The sequence below is a fragment of the Telmatherina bonti genome (genome assembly GCF_933228915.1).
Source record: "Telmatherina bonti genome assembly, chromosome: 6".
NCBI lineage: Eukaryota > Metazoa > Chordata > Actinopteri > Atheriniformes > Telmatherinidae > Telmatherina > Telmatherina bonti.
Window position 1 is genome coordinate 19,109,176 of NC_136624.1, and position 12,337 is coordinate 19,121,512.

Here is a 12,337-nt window from a genome sequence, read left to right on the forward strand (position 1 = left end):
TGCTGCTCAAGTATCACATGGAGGACAAAATAATTTACTTACTTTGTGTATTTGCCTTTTATTTTTCAGCAAAATTATATATATTTTTTAAATCATTCTAATAATCACAGTCCTAAAGAAAATTCTGTTTGCGTTGACTGATCTGCATTATATTATACTTGATAATATTAATATAAAATGTGAGAAGTAGAATTCCTATTCTTACATGTTTGGTGCTCTGTTGCTTTATTAAAGTGCCATTTTCCTTCATCCTTCAGAGAGAGGTATCAACAGAAAACAGTTCCTGTGCAAATACTTTCTTTAAAATCCCTCCGTAGTTTAATTCTATCAGCGGGAAAATAATCAGTTGCTATAATGAGATCTGTGCAATTTCAGCATGTCAGAATTTGGAAATGTGACTTATGATGACCATGACGGATGAGGAAAGAATGCTACAGTAGATCTGAATGTAATCACACAAATCGAACTTTGAGCTCATGTCTGGAAGTCGAGGACACATGGCTGGTTTACTGCGGATGCTTTATGAGAGAAAGCAGATCATTTGAAGCTTCGCAGAGGTTGCCTTCAGGGGTTTCTGCAGGACGTCCGAAAGGAAACCGGTTGCTTCTCATCATCACCTCAGCCCTCAGTCTCAGTTTTGTTCTCACGCTCAGGTTTTTATCATAAGAAAAAAAAAGTTCACGTTCTATTCCTACGAACAAAATGCTGACATCAGCTCATTCCTCACCGATGCCGTGCTCCCACGCCACTTTAGCTTGTTCATCCTTGGTTGCTGCGATTATGGGCTGGGAAATCTTGCGTGGCATCGGCCGTGGTGCAGGAGGAGGTGGTGGTCCAGTATGGGTCATCAGGGGGTCCTCTTCAGGGATGCACCCCTCTCTGAGGTAGGGTTTAGGGGGCAGAGCTGGCGGCTCATGGAGGTGATAGAGAGGTGGATGGTGAGGGATATAGTGTGGGAAGTGTTGGTGGTAGTAGTGGTGTTGGGGGTGTTGTAGCCCATCAGACTGCTGTGTTTGTGGAGCTCCAGCTGAGCCCAAAGCTGGACCCTGAGGCAGGACTTGGCAGCCCACTTGGGCTGGGCTGACGCCTCCAGGAGCAGAGTGGCTGCGGCAGGGTGGGGGTTTGACTCCTTCCAGGACTTCAGGCTCAGACATACTGTACCTGACGGGCTGATAGGGGGAATCGAGGTCTTCCTGGTCAGTGGTCCAGGCCTGACTGCTGGGGACAGACTCAAGGGTGTCTGTGCGACTGGCTGGGGGGTCAGAGGAAGAGGCAGGGCCGCCGAAGTTGCTTTCACTGAGCGAAGAGACGCCTGAGCTGGCACTGCCTGACAGGGTGGAGTTACTGCCATCGAGGATGGACTGTGGACTGGTGGGCGAGGCAGGTATAGGGTGCAGCGGGGACTGGAGAGAAAGAGAGAGGGGGGGGGGTTTAAAGAAAAAGCCAGTACTTAATAGTTACTTACACCAATATCCATGTATGCAGACTCATGAACAGCTGGGTTTGTGTTTGTGTATGTTTAACAAGACGATCCGATGATCCTGATGATGGTTGGGGATGAAAATACACTCTGATGTGGCAAAAGAAGTCGTTAATCTGGGTTCAGTCTTTAGAGTAAAATAAAAAATCAAACATTTCTGCAGAAGTTTGTTAAAATCAGCAGAACAGATGTTTTCAAAGGATGAGAAGAGCTTGGGTATATTTTTTTCTTCCTTTTTTTTGGGTGGGGGTGGATTGACTATTTGAAATTAGTAAATTTGTTAGAATTGGTTTCTATGTCAAGAAAAGGAATGTTTTCCATGCAGTTTTTCTGTTTCAAACAACAATATACCTTGTAGTGAATAATCAAGTGAATTTAGTGTTTTTCTCCAAACATAACCTGAGAGCAGGCCTGTCTTCTCAGACTTTGAAAACCCTTGATGTCATTAAAACAGAATACTGAAAATAAATCAAATGTATTTGTCACATATGGAAAAAAAAAGTTCACAGAGCAATAAGGGGAAAAAGGAAAGTTAAAAACAGGAAAACAGACAGAAATGGAGACAAAAAGATGAGATTTCCTTGGATGATTTCTTGCAGAAAATCTTAGTTTATTTTCAGCTCATTGTTGACAACTTAACTGTAACTCAGAGTCAGAGCGATGTAGGAATGATGCTTTTTGTCTTCCAGTTGTGAAAACACAGATGTATCACATCTGTTTAGTTACTTCTGCACTGAGAGAAGTAACTGGGTGTGTGATGGTCTGAGCCAGACACTCAGAGGAAACATACGAAACGTTGTGATGACATTTAGAAAGGCTGGAATCCAACCATGTCTGGCACAAATGGACACAAAGAAAAGCACACGGATGCCACAATGTAAATCTGAATGTGACCTATTTTGAGGTGAGCCCACAGACAGACAGTCAAGCATCCAGACTAACAGCAGGAGCAGGGAGGAGGAGGAGGAAGAGGAGGAGGGTACCTTTCTTAAGGAGCGCGCAGGGAGAGCTGGAGGGAGGTCGCTGATCTGGTGGTGGAAAGCGTCAAAGTGCATCGACAGGTGTTGCCCTACAGGGAAGACACAGCAGGACTGACTGAGAGATTCACACTCACACTCACCTCAGAACGGAGAGGAGGGAGAGAAGGAGGAAGGCAGAGGGAAAATGAAAAAGAATGATAAGAAAATGGATAGCGAGTGGAGGAGAAAGAGAGCAGAAAAGAAATGGTGAAAAAGAAGTAAAAGGAGGGAAATCTTGGTGGAGGAATGTGAGAGGGAGGAAGGGTGGGAGGTGTTTGAAGCAAGTTCTCTCAAAAAGCTCGAGATCTTTTACATAGGAGACTTGGTATTTATTTGGTGTCTCCTTCAACTGAAGTGTTTGGCAGAAAGAAAGATTAAAGGGTCAGTTCAACAAATTTGAACATTTTTCTTTTTACACCTAGCGTTCTACACAAGAACACACACTCTGACTTAAATAAGTTTAAATAATCAGGTCAGAAAGAGAGAAGAAGATAATGGCTGAGCTCTCATCCATGTTGAAGGACAGCCCCCTCCCCACACCGTCCCCACTGGAACACCGACAGCCCAGCAGTGCAGCTGCAGCATCAGACCGCTGCATCCAAAGCATGCAGGTTCTTCATTCCAGCAGACCGGAAAGCAGCCCTGCGCCCAGTGCACCAAAAACTCGAAAAAAAAATCTTCCAACCATTCATTAATCTGAATATTACATTTCTTTTTTTGAAATTCGTGTGAACAACAAATGGTTTCTACGTGGAGTTCATCCCGTATGTGCGGGATCTTTCTGACCACTCTCCTTGTCTTAGACACATTCAAGTCTCAAAATTCTTCTGAGGAGTGAGAATGAGTCTGATTTAATGTTTGTCTCTCTGCTCTGATCGGTTCGAGAAAATATGATTTTAGATTTACTTAGAATTCCTTAACAAAGACAAAAATCCATATGACACAAAAAGTGGCAGGTTAAGCTCACTCAAGATCCTCTGTCATGTAAAACCTGCTTCAATAAACAGTAAAAGATAATTATTGTGAACAGTTTTAACCAAAAACGTCTATTAAGGAGAATGGTAACCTTTAGTAAAGTGAAGCAAAACAGGTTATAAGATGGCACAAGGCACAGTTAATACTAAAAACAATGAAACATTGACAAGAAAATAAACATATTTTTTCACACCAACAAAATGAAAAAAAGCAAAACAAAGTGAGAAATGTTTAAAAACTTGGACGTCCGTATCAGAGTTTACAGTCTGTCAGTCCAGTGTCGTATGTTAAGATACTTATCTGAAGCATTGAACAAACAAACTACAAAGGGTTTTTTATACCCATAAAGTCATCATACAGCAAAATCCCACACAGACATGCAGGTTTACATGCAGCAGACCCAAAAACCATCTGCAATGATCATCCACATGTTTCCTCTCAGTCACCACTGAGGCACAAGTCCAAAACACGGATTCATATGCAGCTGTATGTTCATACCATGAGGCACGTTACGTGGTGGAACAGGTGGAGCCATGACACTGCCGACATGGGAAGCGAGGAACGGGAGGGCCTCTCTGGTACCACTGTCCAAACTCCAGCTACTGGGGGTGGTGAGGACTGAGGAAGATGGGAGGAGAGAAAAAAAAGTAATTCAATTTAAAAGATAATGCATGTAAATGTGCTGTGCATGAGAGTGTGTTTGCTTACCCTTCTCAGCCACAGAGAGGTTGGGGTCACTGCAGGGTTTGCAGGGACCGATCACCTGGTGGAACAAGGCTCGCTGGAAGTTTGGCTGAACAAAAAAGAAAAACAAGAGTTAAATATTCATGGATTCATTTGCAAATGAAAAATTCTTCTGCTTATTCAACACCCTGCTGACACAGCAAAGGATGTACAAGAGATGTACAGAGATCACAGACTGGGACTTTCCTCTTTTATAACTGGGGGTTTAGGACTCATTTACCTGATATGTTATGAACCTAAACTTGTGATTGAATATTAAACTATTGCTGATCTAGAAAGACAATGTTAACATTTCAGTTACAGATTTATGCAAACATAAATAGGTGGTGCACATTCACATGAATCCCTTCATACCTGTCCATTCTCTGTGATGTTGGAGTACATCGCGCTGCTCGGCCTCTCCCGGTGTGGCGGCAGCAGCATCAACATTTCTCTGTTGTGCCTGTACTTGTCTGGCAGAGAAGGAGACCCAACTATAGAAGTACAAGTGGGAGAGGATTATTAATTAAGACATAAGAAAACATGAGAAAAACAGAGCTTATTGTCAGAAATGTTCTCTTAATATCCAATGTTACAATGAGATGCTGACCTCTCATAGTTGAGGGGGTTGAATTTATCATCTGGGGGGGTGCAGAGTGGGTGGAACTGAGACTGGAGGAAGACGGACTTGCCTGCAGCAACAAAGTGTCATGTGAGGCTGACAAAATTACAATATTGTAATAAGATAAATATAAACCGAAGTGCAAAATATTGTGGAACATAAAGCAGGTGATTTTAGCTTTGCAGAAAGAAACTGCATGATTACCTTATAATTATATACCCACATAATTTATGACTGACTTGAAAGGAAAAGAGTGATGTCCATATTAAACTAGATGACAAACTGATTATTTTCATGATAAAATTCTTGATCAGTTTATCGACAGATTTCTAATAGTTTTGGAAAAACAAAATGTTCAATAAACCCAGTGCGAAAACTTTGACATTAGAATGTAATATTTATGTAAATACTGATTTGTCTCTCAGCAGTCATGTCTGTTGGGAGGGCCGCTTACCTGCATGCGGTAGAAATCCTCTGGATGCTCCACCACCATCCCGTCTGCCAAGATCAGCAGGTTGCCCGTCTCACTGGAGTGTTGAGAGGAGAGAGAGGGGGAGGAAATGCGAACTGGAGTCAAAACAGCAATGGGGCTGGAAGGAGGGAATGTTGAAAAGAGCAGAAGAGGGATGGAAGGAGGGTGGGTGGACAAAGGGATTGAAGGTAAAAGAACAGGAGAAAGGAGGAGCAGGCAGTGGGGCGGAGGAGAAAAGGGATCAAGGAGCGAGGAGTCGTGCATAGTGCCGTACAACCAAAAACAGAAAGAAAGAAGGAGGCCAAAAAAAGTTGCAAAAGTATGCGTGCAATGTGATTTAGTGAGGATGAGGGTGATCAGCAGCCCAGAGCATGCAAGAAGCCAAATGTAGTGTGGTGTTGTTTGGGAATGGAAGACAGAGAGAAACAGAAAATGGTATCATTTCAGAAAGTGAGATGAGAGAAAGACTGTCGAAGCTAAAATGACAAAGAGAAGATTTTTTTGTAATTTATGGCAGAAACACGAGATGAAATCAGTGATGGAGAAGCTGTGAGAAGAGCATGTCTGTATTGACTGTACAATGCTGTGACAGGGTTCCTGCAGACATTAACAGATTCAAGCCTTTTTAAGACCCCAATTAAAGACTAATGACTTTTCTAAGTAGTGTAAGAATGACAACAAACAAACAAAGCTGCAATCTTTAATCCAGGACATTTTCAACATCCCGTATATCTTTATATTCTCCTACTTGAGGTAGCAACTGATCCCGAAACTTTAGGATCCAGAGAAACTTTTCCAGCTAAAGCGCAGGATTTTTCACCTGTACAGTAATAAACACACTGTTGACAACGGGCAGTCCTGGAGAGGTTCTGGTGTGTCAGCCAGACACAACCCAATTTATGTCAACAAAATAGTCAACAAATTGCTACTTTTCTTTATGGCCCAATGTACAATCCAAGGTCTGATAAAAATCTATAAATGATTGGAACCTTCTACTTGTGCAAGCCTAGAGCTCGTATTCTCACTAAAAATGAAAATCTTTTGTTAAAAAAAATGTTTTCACTTTTCAAAACCCCTAAAACAGTTTAGCACAAAACAAAACTGAAGGTTTTTTAAGGCTTTTCATGAGCTGTAGGTCCCCTGCATGAGGATGTGGTATGGTGTGTATGAGGATGAGGTGCGGCACTCAGCAACAACCAAGCAGAATGTTCCTACAGTATATAATACCTCAACACAGATAAAGTAAAACTGAAAATGGTTTTTGTGATGCTGACCTGTGTCGGTGCATGAGTTTGAAGCTCTCAGGGCTCATGGGACTGTGGGAGGCCAGGATCCCTCTGGGATTATTGACTCCGGACTTGTCTAATCCAGGCAGACCCTGCAATGCAGCGTAGAAGCACTACTCTGAATATTCACACTGTTCTCAAATATGTGTGTTTGACAAGATGAGATAAAGGAAGCGACAAAAAGAAAAACAGTATTTCTGACAAATCAAATGTGTTTGTTGTCTGCAAAAAAATCTGTAAACAATAAATGAGAGAGTCAATAACTAAAATGTTAAATGATTAAATAATGTAGACCCTTAGCCCTGATATTATTAGCTCAGCTTCAGGCATGAAAAGATTCTGTTAAAATCAACAAATAAGGTTCCATTACTATCATGATTATGATGGCAAGAAACTTCTTCTTAACCCAACATGGAGCTTTGATTTATTGGATTTAGACTCCTGTATAAGTTAAAAAAAATATTTCCGAATAGTAGCTTTGCATATTTTTCTCCTTTTTAACCAGGATGTTACTGCTTGAAATGTCTTTTTTAGACTCACATGGCAGAGGCTGCTTCTCATCATCTGGAACTGATCTATCAGCTTCTTGTGCAGGGGACGCATTTCCGGGTGCACCAGCTTCTCATGGACAGCCAAGCCGACTGCAAGGATGTGGACCTGAGTGAAAATATCAGACAATATTTTAAAAAGTTAAGTATGCAAAGAGTGATTGTTCTTTTTTCTAGAAGTCCCCCAAGATTCTTAAAAAAAACCCTCTTCCTTTCACAGTTTGTCTTTTTTGTCTCAGTAGATAATAATTTATTTCTAATGTTCCATCATGTAAATCACACTGTATTCATCAGATCACACCAGCATTTATTAGACTTTAATTTAGCTAATAAATCAACACAAAAACAAAAAAACATATTTAACAGTCCAGATGACAAAAAATATAATTTACATGTAAAAACCTACAGTGAGAGTAATGTAGAAATGAAAATGTAGTCAGACGATAAACACACAAGCAAATATCGGTGCTCTTACAGTCCATTTGTATAACTAAATGTTAAATATAATTAATATTTTATTTATGAGCCAGACGTGTGGAGAACTAATGCTGTATTGTATCATTAATTGAGCATCATTATTTTCTTAACATTTAAATTAAATTAAATTAAATTAAATTAAATTAAATTAAAAAAATGTTTTGTGCTGTTTGTAAATCAGGACAAAACGTTTTCTCATGTGTGTCAGGGTGTGTGAGACCTCCTGACTACGCTCCTGTTTTCAAACGTTACTCTGTGTTGTTGGGTGGTGATATTTCATCATTCTGGTCTACAGCCTGAGCTCTACTCATTGGTATAAACAAATAAATTAGGAAATAAATGAATAAATATAGATAATATTCCTCAGCGAATCCAGATGTAAAAACATAAATAATGCTTCACCTGCTCCTGCATCAGGTCTTTGAGTTGTGTGATCTTCTCTGTGTCTTCAGGGTGGCTGGTGATGTACTCCTTATCGAAGAAAGCCTGTTTTTACACGCACACATAAAGACACAATTAACACTATTTTTTAAGGACATCATCAACACATTATTGATAATTGTTATTGTGTTGTTGTAGCTAATAACCACATTCGTCCAGTTAGCGGTTAGCTAACTCGCTGTACTACATTTCTTTGTTGGCATAAGTTTCGTGACAAATATCAGTCATTGAAAGCAGAATTCTAAAGAAATAATAATTAAACAACATATATTTCTTCCTGAATCTTAAATAAAAATCCCTAATATAACTAAAGTGAGAACCACATTAATGAGAAAACTATCCTGTTTGTCGCAAAAAAGGAGGATTTTTCAGAAGGTAAATGCTCAGCTGGTAATTTGAACTTACTAAGTAAACTGGTTTATTGTTTGTGTAAAAAAACATTTAATCAATAATTATGCACGTCACCATTGACGGCTAAGAAAGACTTTTCCACAAAGTTTTGTGTTTTAAACAGCAACTGCTGCTGTGACATGAAGATGTTTGTGCAGCGCTGACCTCTTGGTATCTGGCAATGCCTCCGTTAACAGCAGCATCGATGACTCCGTTCAGGGTCATGCTGAGCAGGTTGATGTTACCGTGCAGCTGTTTGTGTTGGTACTGGCTGATCAGAGTCCGCAGCTCCTGGTTCTTATTCTCCACCACAGAAATGGCGTTTTCCAGCGGACTCACCTCCACCTGAGACAGATGAAGTGACAGATACAGACAAAGAGATGAAATAATACAAAAAAAATGGTGGTAGTTTTGCATCCTCCCTTCCACAAGCTAACTGCAGTTCTTCTTCCTCTTTCGCTTATCATCACAATAAATTACATGTCATATAGAACTTTTAAGATTGAAACAACGTTTTACTATGAAGATATTTTGCCCCGACTCACCAGCTCTCTCTTTTCCACTTCAAACCAGCGCGAAATCCCCGGCAGAGGATGTGTCAGGATCAGAGTCGTCCTCTCAATCCAGAGACTCTGATACAAACAACACAGAGTGTTGTGAGACAATCGCTCCGGATTTCACAAGATTTGATCTCAGCTTCAGCAGCAGTTTCACCTCAGTCATTAAAATGTGATATAGTCCATCAGTAATGTTCATTTCAGATGAGCACCATGTTGATTTAGAAACATTGTGCAATGTATTGTGATAAATGGAGCTGATAAAGTGTCTGACTGGACGTTTGACTGAAAACAGTTTATATAACTCTTGTTTAGATATTTCTGTTTCAGTGACAGCAACACTTGACACGTTACACTCTACCCTCTGTCTAAATCGGATGAAAAACATGTAACTAACAAGTTGGTAAATGTGAAAACATACTGGGCTCAAACATTATGAATTATTTTAGAAGAATAAAAAATATAGCTTAAATACACAGTGTTAGACCCATAATAATACTTTATTTGGTTATGATTTTATACCAAGTCTCTTTGCGCCCAGTTAATCTGAGTAAATATATATCTGAGTAAATATTGTAATTTTAAGTTCAATATTGTTTCATTATCCTGGAAAATGGCCACAGACATCCTGGTCTTCAAATCTGGAAACAGTTATTATATTTCCAACTATCGACCAATCAGCATCCTTCCTGTTGCTTCCAAGGTTGCTGAAAGCTGGATAGTATGAATGAACATGGTCTCTCTCCCGGATACCCTACGCCAGTGCTCTTCAACCAATCCCCACGCAGGATGCAACAACACACCTGACTTTAATTTATGAGTCAATGTGTAGAACTTCATATCTTGTTGGATCCATTTAATTTGGGTCAGGTGTGTTCAGGCAGGGACACACTGAAAACCTATCGGGTTGCGGCCCTCATGGGACCGAGGACCACTGTAACATCTTAGTTAAATACAATCTGCTGAGCTTCAAGAATTTTAAGACCGGCTCCACTTTCCATGACTGACTACGACTCAAACAGTAGCTGAAAGCAAACCGGTCTTGTGATCATTTCTAACTTGTAAACATTTTAACAACATTTTATTGTTTTGTTGTATTGTGGAGTCTTGTTATACTTGCTGATTGATGGTGGGTACAAATTAGCTTGTTAGTTAGAATCTGACATGCGTATTATGCGTTTATAGATGATCATAATCATGTACAGTCAATAAAATAAAACAAAATAAAAATAAAATAAAATAATCAGTGAGCAGTAGAATATAGATGGATGGAGAAATGAAATATTAAATTACATTAAATTAAACTGAATAAAATTGAATGAAATTAAATTAAATGAACACATCTGATATGTGTGAAACAAACAAAACAAATCTCCACTCACCTTGAACTCATTATCTCGGTCTTTGGGCCCTTTGTGGAAAGGTCGATCATAACGGAAACGTCGAACGTTGTTCACACGATAGAAGCTCTTAATGCGGTCTGGTACTCTGTCCATCTGGAGGACGCTGACGCTGTCTGGAACTGGCGTAACAGCATAGATTTGGAGATCTGAGCCGAGGAGAGGCAAGGTCAAGGACCAAACTGAATCCTGTAGGTTCCTACATGTTGTAGAATATTCTTCTCACGCTGACTTTATGGACAGGATTTGTGCTTTGAAATAAAAAGTAACCAATTATTGACAAAACAAAAAGTTATAAAGTTTTTTTTCTTCAGGATACACTGTGCGTCACACTGCAGAATGGCCTCATCTGGTTGGTTGGGGTGCTGCATCGCAATGGCTTGTGGGAATTCTCCCAGCATCCTTTGTTGGAAAGCTTCTAATCTTTCATAGTCATGGCCACGACAGACAAACTCTTTGTTCTGGATTGATTAAAACAGAATCAAACAAAAGACAATTACTCCAAGTTTCATTGATGTCAAAAAATTGAAAATGCTTAAAAAAAAAAAAAAAAAAAAAAAAAAAAAGAGTGTTTATGTAAGCAATGTCTCACTCACTCTGAGGAAGAAAGGAAACTTCCTGCCATAAAATCCCACCCGGAAAAACTCGGGCTCCAGACGCTGCTGCTCCATGATGTTGTCATAATATGCTGCTTCCATTTTCTGCATAAACAGGACACGGAAGTTTAAATGGTGATAAAAAATGGTGTTATTGAAAGCCAACACAGTTTGTGACGGAGCTTACCCGTATCCAGCTGAGGCTCTGGTAGTCGTACAGAGATTCATACTGATAGGCCAGCTCCCTGCACAGAGGAATGCCGTACTCCCAACACTGCAGGACAAACACACAATCCAGAGTTTAGTGTGGTTGAAAACAGGACAGCTCACACAATTATTACACTGAAAATTGCAGTATAAGGAAATTAATATGCAGCTGCAGACAAAAGAAAAGTGTATTTGTAAATTATTAACTTTTCCCACTGTCAGCTGTGTGATGTTTAAACTATAACATGTGATATTTAGCCATTGCCATGTGAACTCTGCTGAGTTTCTCTTCATATGAGCTTTGACTTCAGGTTTTTAGTTTACTGACGCCTACGTCATTATTAGCTCTATGTATTCATATTCCTGGTTTCTATTGTTCTGTTGCTGATCTTTGACCTCATTTAGTTTTCTCATATTCGAATATGCATTTTGTAATTTACCTACTGCATCACTTTCATTTTGTAAACTGAAGTTATTATATTCAGTCTGCATATCGGAAAACATAAAAGAGAACATAACAAAAGGCTCAGAGGTTAAATGAAAAAAAAATGTTTCAAAGGCTGTTTTTGTTCATCTTCAAAAAAAAATGTAATAATATCAACTAGTCAGTCTCCTGATCCAGGGGATGGAGAGAGGGACCATAAACTATTCCATCAACTGTGTTTCAGCCGAACAGAAACAAAACAAAGTTAAATAAAGTTGCATTTGGATAAAAGGGTTTTTATGAAGGAAGAACTGGTATTTCTGATGAGACATAAATTCTGCACTTCTAAACTAACTGGAAGGCAACATAATGGTGTATTTTATTAAAACTAAAAAAAAAACTTTAACGTTCACAACAGAAACTAGAAAAACATTTGGAGAGTGCAACTCTGAAGAAAAACAAAAAAAGAAACACTCGTCAAGCGCGTGGGATTCCTTACCTTGCCCTTGTTGAAGTAGTGGATGACTTTGCGGCAGAGGCCCTCTTTGCGATGCCACTCAGTCTGAGCAGGATAGTGCAGGAACTCTTTCAAAGGTCTCTCATCCCAGTGCAGCAGCTCCCAGTACAACAGCAGCGTGAACGCAGCCTCTGTAGCCAAACACAAAAAGCAGCGGAGCATCAGCAACACGTCTGTCTCATCATCAGTGTGCACGGGCGAGT

General features: G+C 39.9%; 1 protein-coding gene across 4 annotated transcripts in view; it reads right to left on the minus strand.

Moving 5' to 3' along the window:
- Window positions 1-716: 716 nt before the first annotated feature.
- Window positions 717-12,337, minus strand: part of LOC306756848 (dedicator of cytokinesis protein 3-like) — a gene marked incomplete at both ends in the record, with an annotated part of 190,548 nt that continues 178,927 nt past the window's right edge. The window contains 18 exons of one of the 4 annotated variants that reach the window (XM_079241742.1): window positions 717-911; window positions 1,083-1,403; window positions 2,464-2,549; window positions 3,973-4,092; window positions 4,183-4,267; window positions 4,573-4,691; window positions 4,808-4,889; window positions 5,274-5,409; window positions 6,566-6,669; window positions 7,118-7,234; window positions 8,005-8,088; window positions 8,599-8,778; window positions 8,979-9,065; window positions 10,373-10,539; window positions 10,710-10,851; window positions 10,987-11,091; window positions 11,174-11,260; window positions 12,117-12,265. In XM_079241742.1, coding sequence (XP_079097868.1) covers window positions 717-911; window positions 1,083-1,403; window positions 2,464-2,549; window positions 3,973-4,092; window positions 4,183-4,267; window positions 4,573-4,691; window positions 4,808-4,889; window positions 5,274-5,409; window positions 6,566-6,669; window positions 7,118-7,234; window positions 8,005-8,088; window positions 8,599-8,778; window positions 8,979-9,065; window positions 10,373-10,539; window positions 10,710-10,851; window positions 10,987-11,091; window positions 11,174-11,260; window positions 12,117-12,265 — 2,366 coding nt within the window. Of the gene's footprint in view, window positions 1,404-2,463; window positions 2,550-3,972; window positions 4,093-4,182; window positions 4,268-4,572; window positions 4,692-4,807; window positions 4,890-5,273; window positions 5,410-6,565; window positions 6,670-7,117; window positions 7,235-8,004; window positions 8,089-8,598; window positions 8,779-8,978; window positions 9,066-10,372; window positions 10,540-10,709; window positions 10,852-10,986; window positions 11,092-11,173; window positions 11,261-12,116; window positions 12,266-12,337 lie in introns of all 4 variants that reach the window. The other 3 variants (XM_079241741.1, XM_079241740.1, XM_079241739.1) reach the window with 3 other exon arrangements.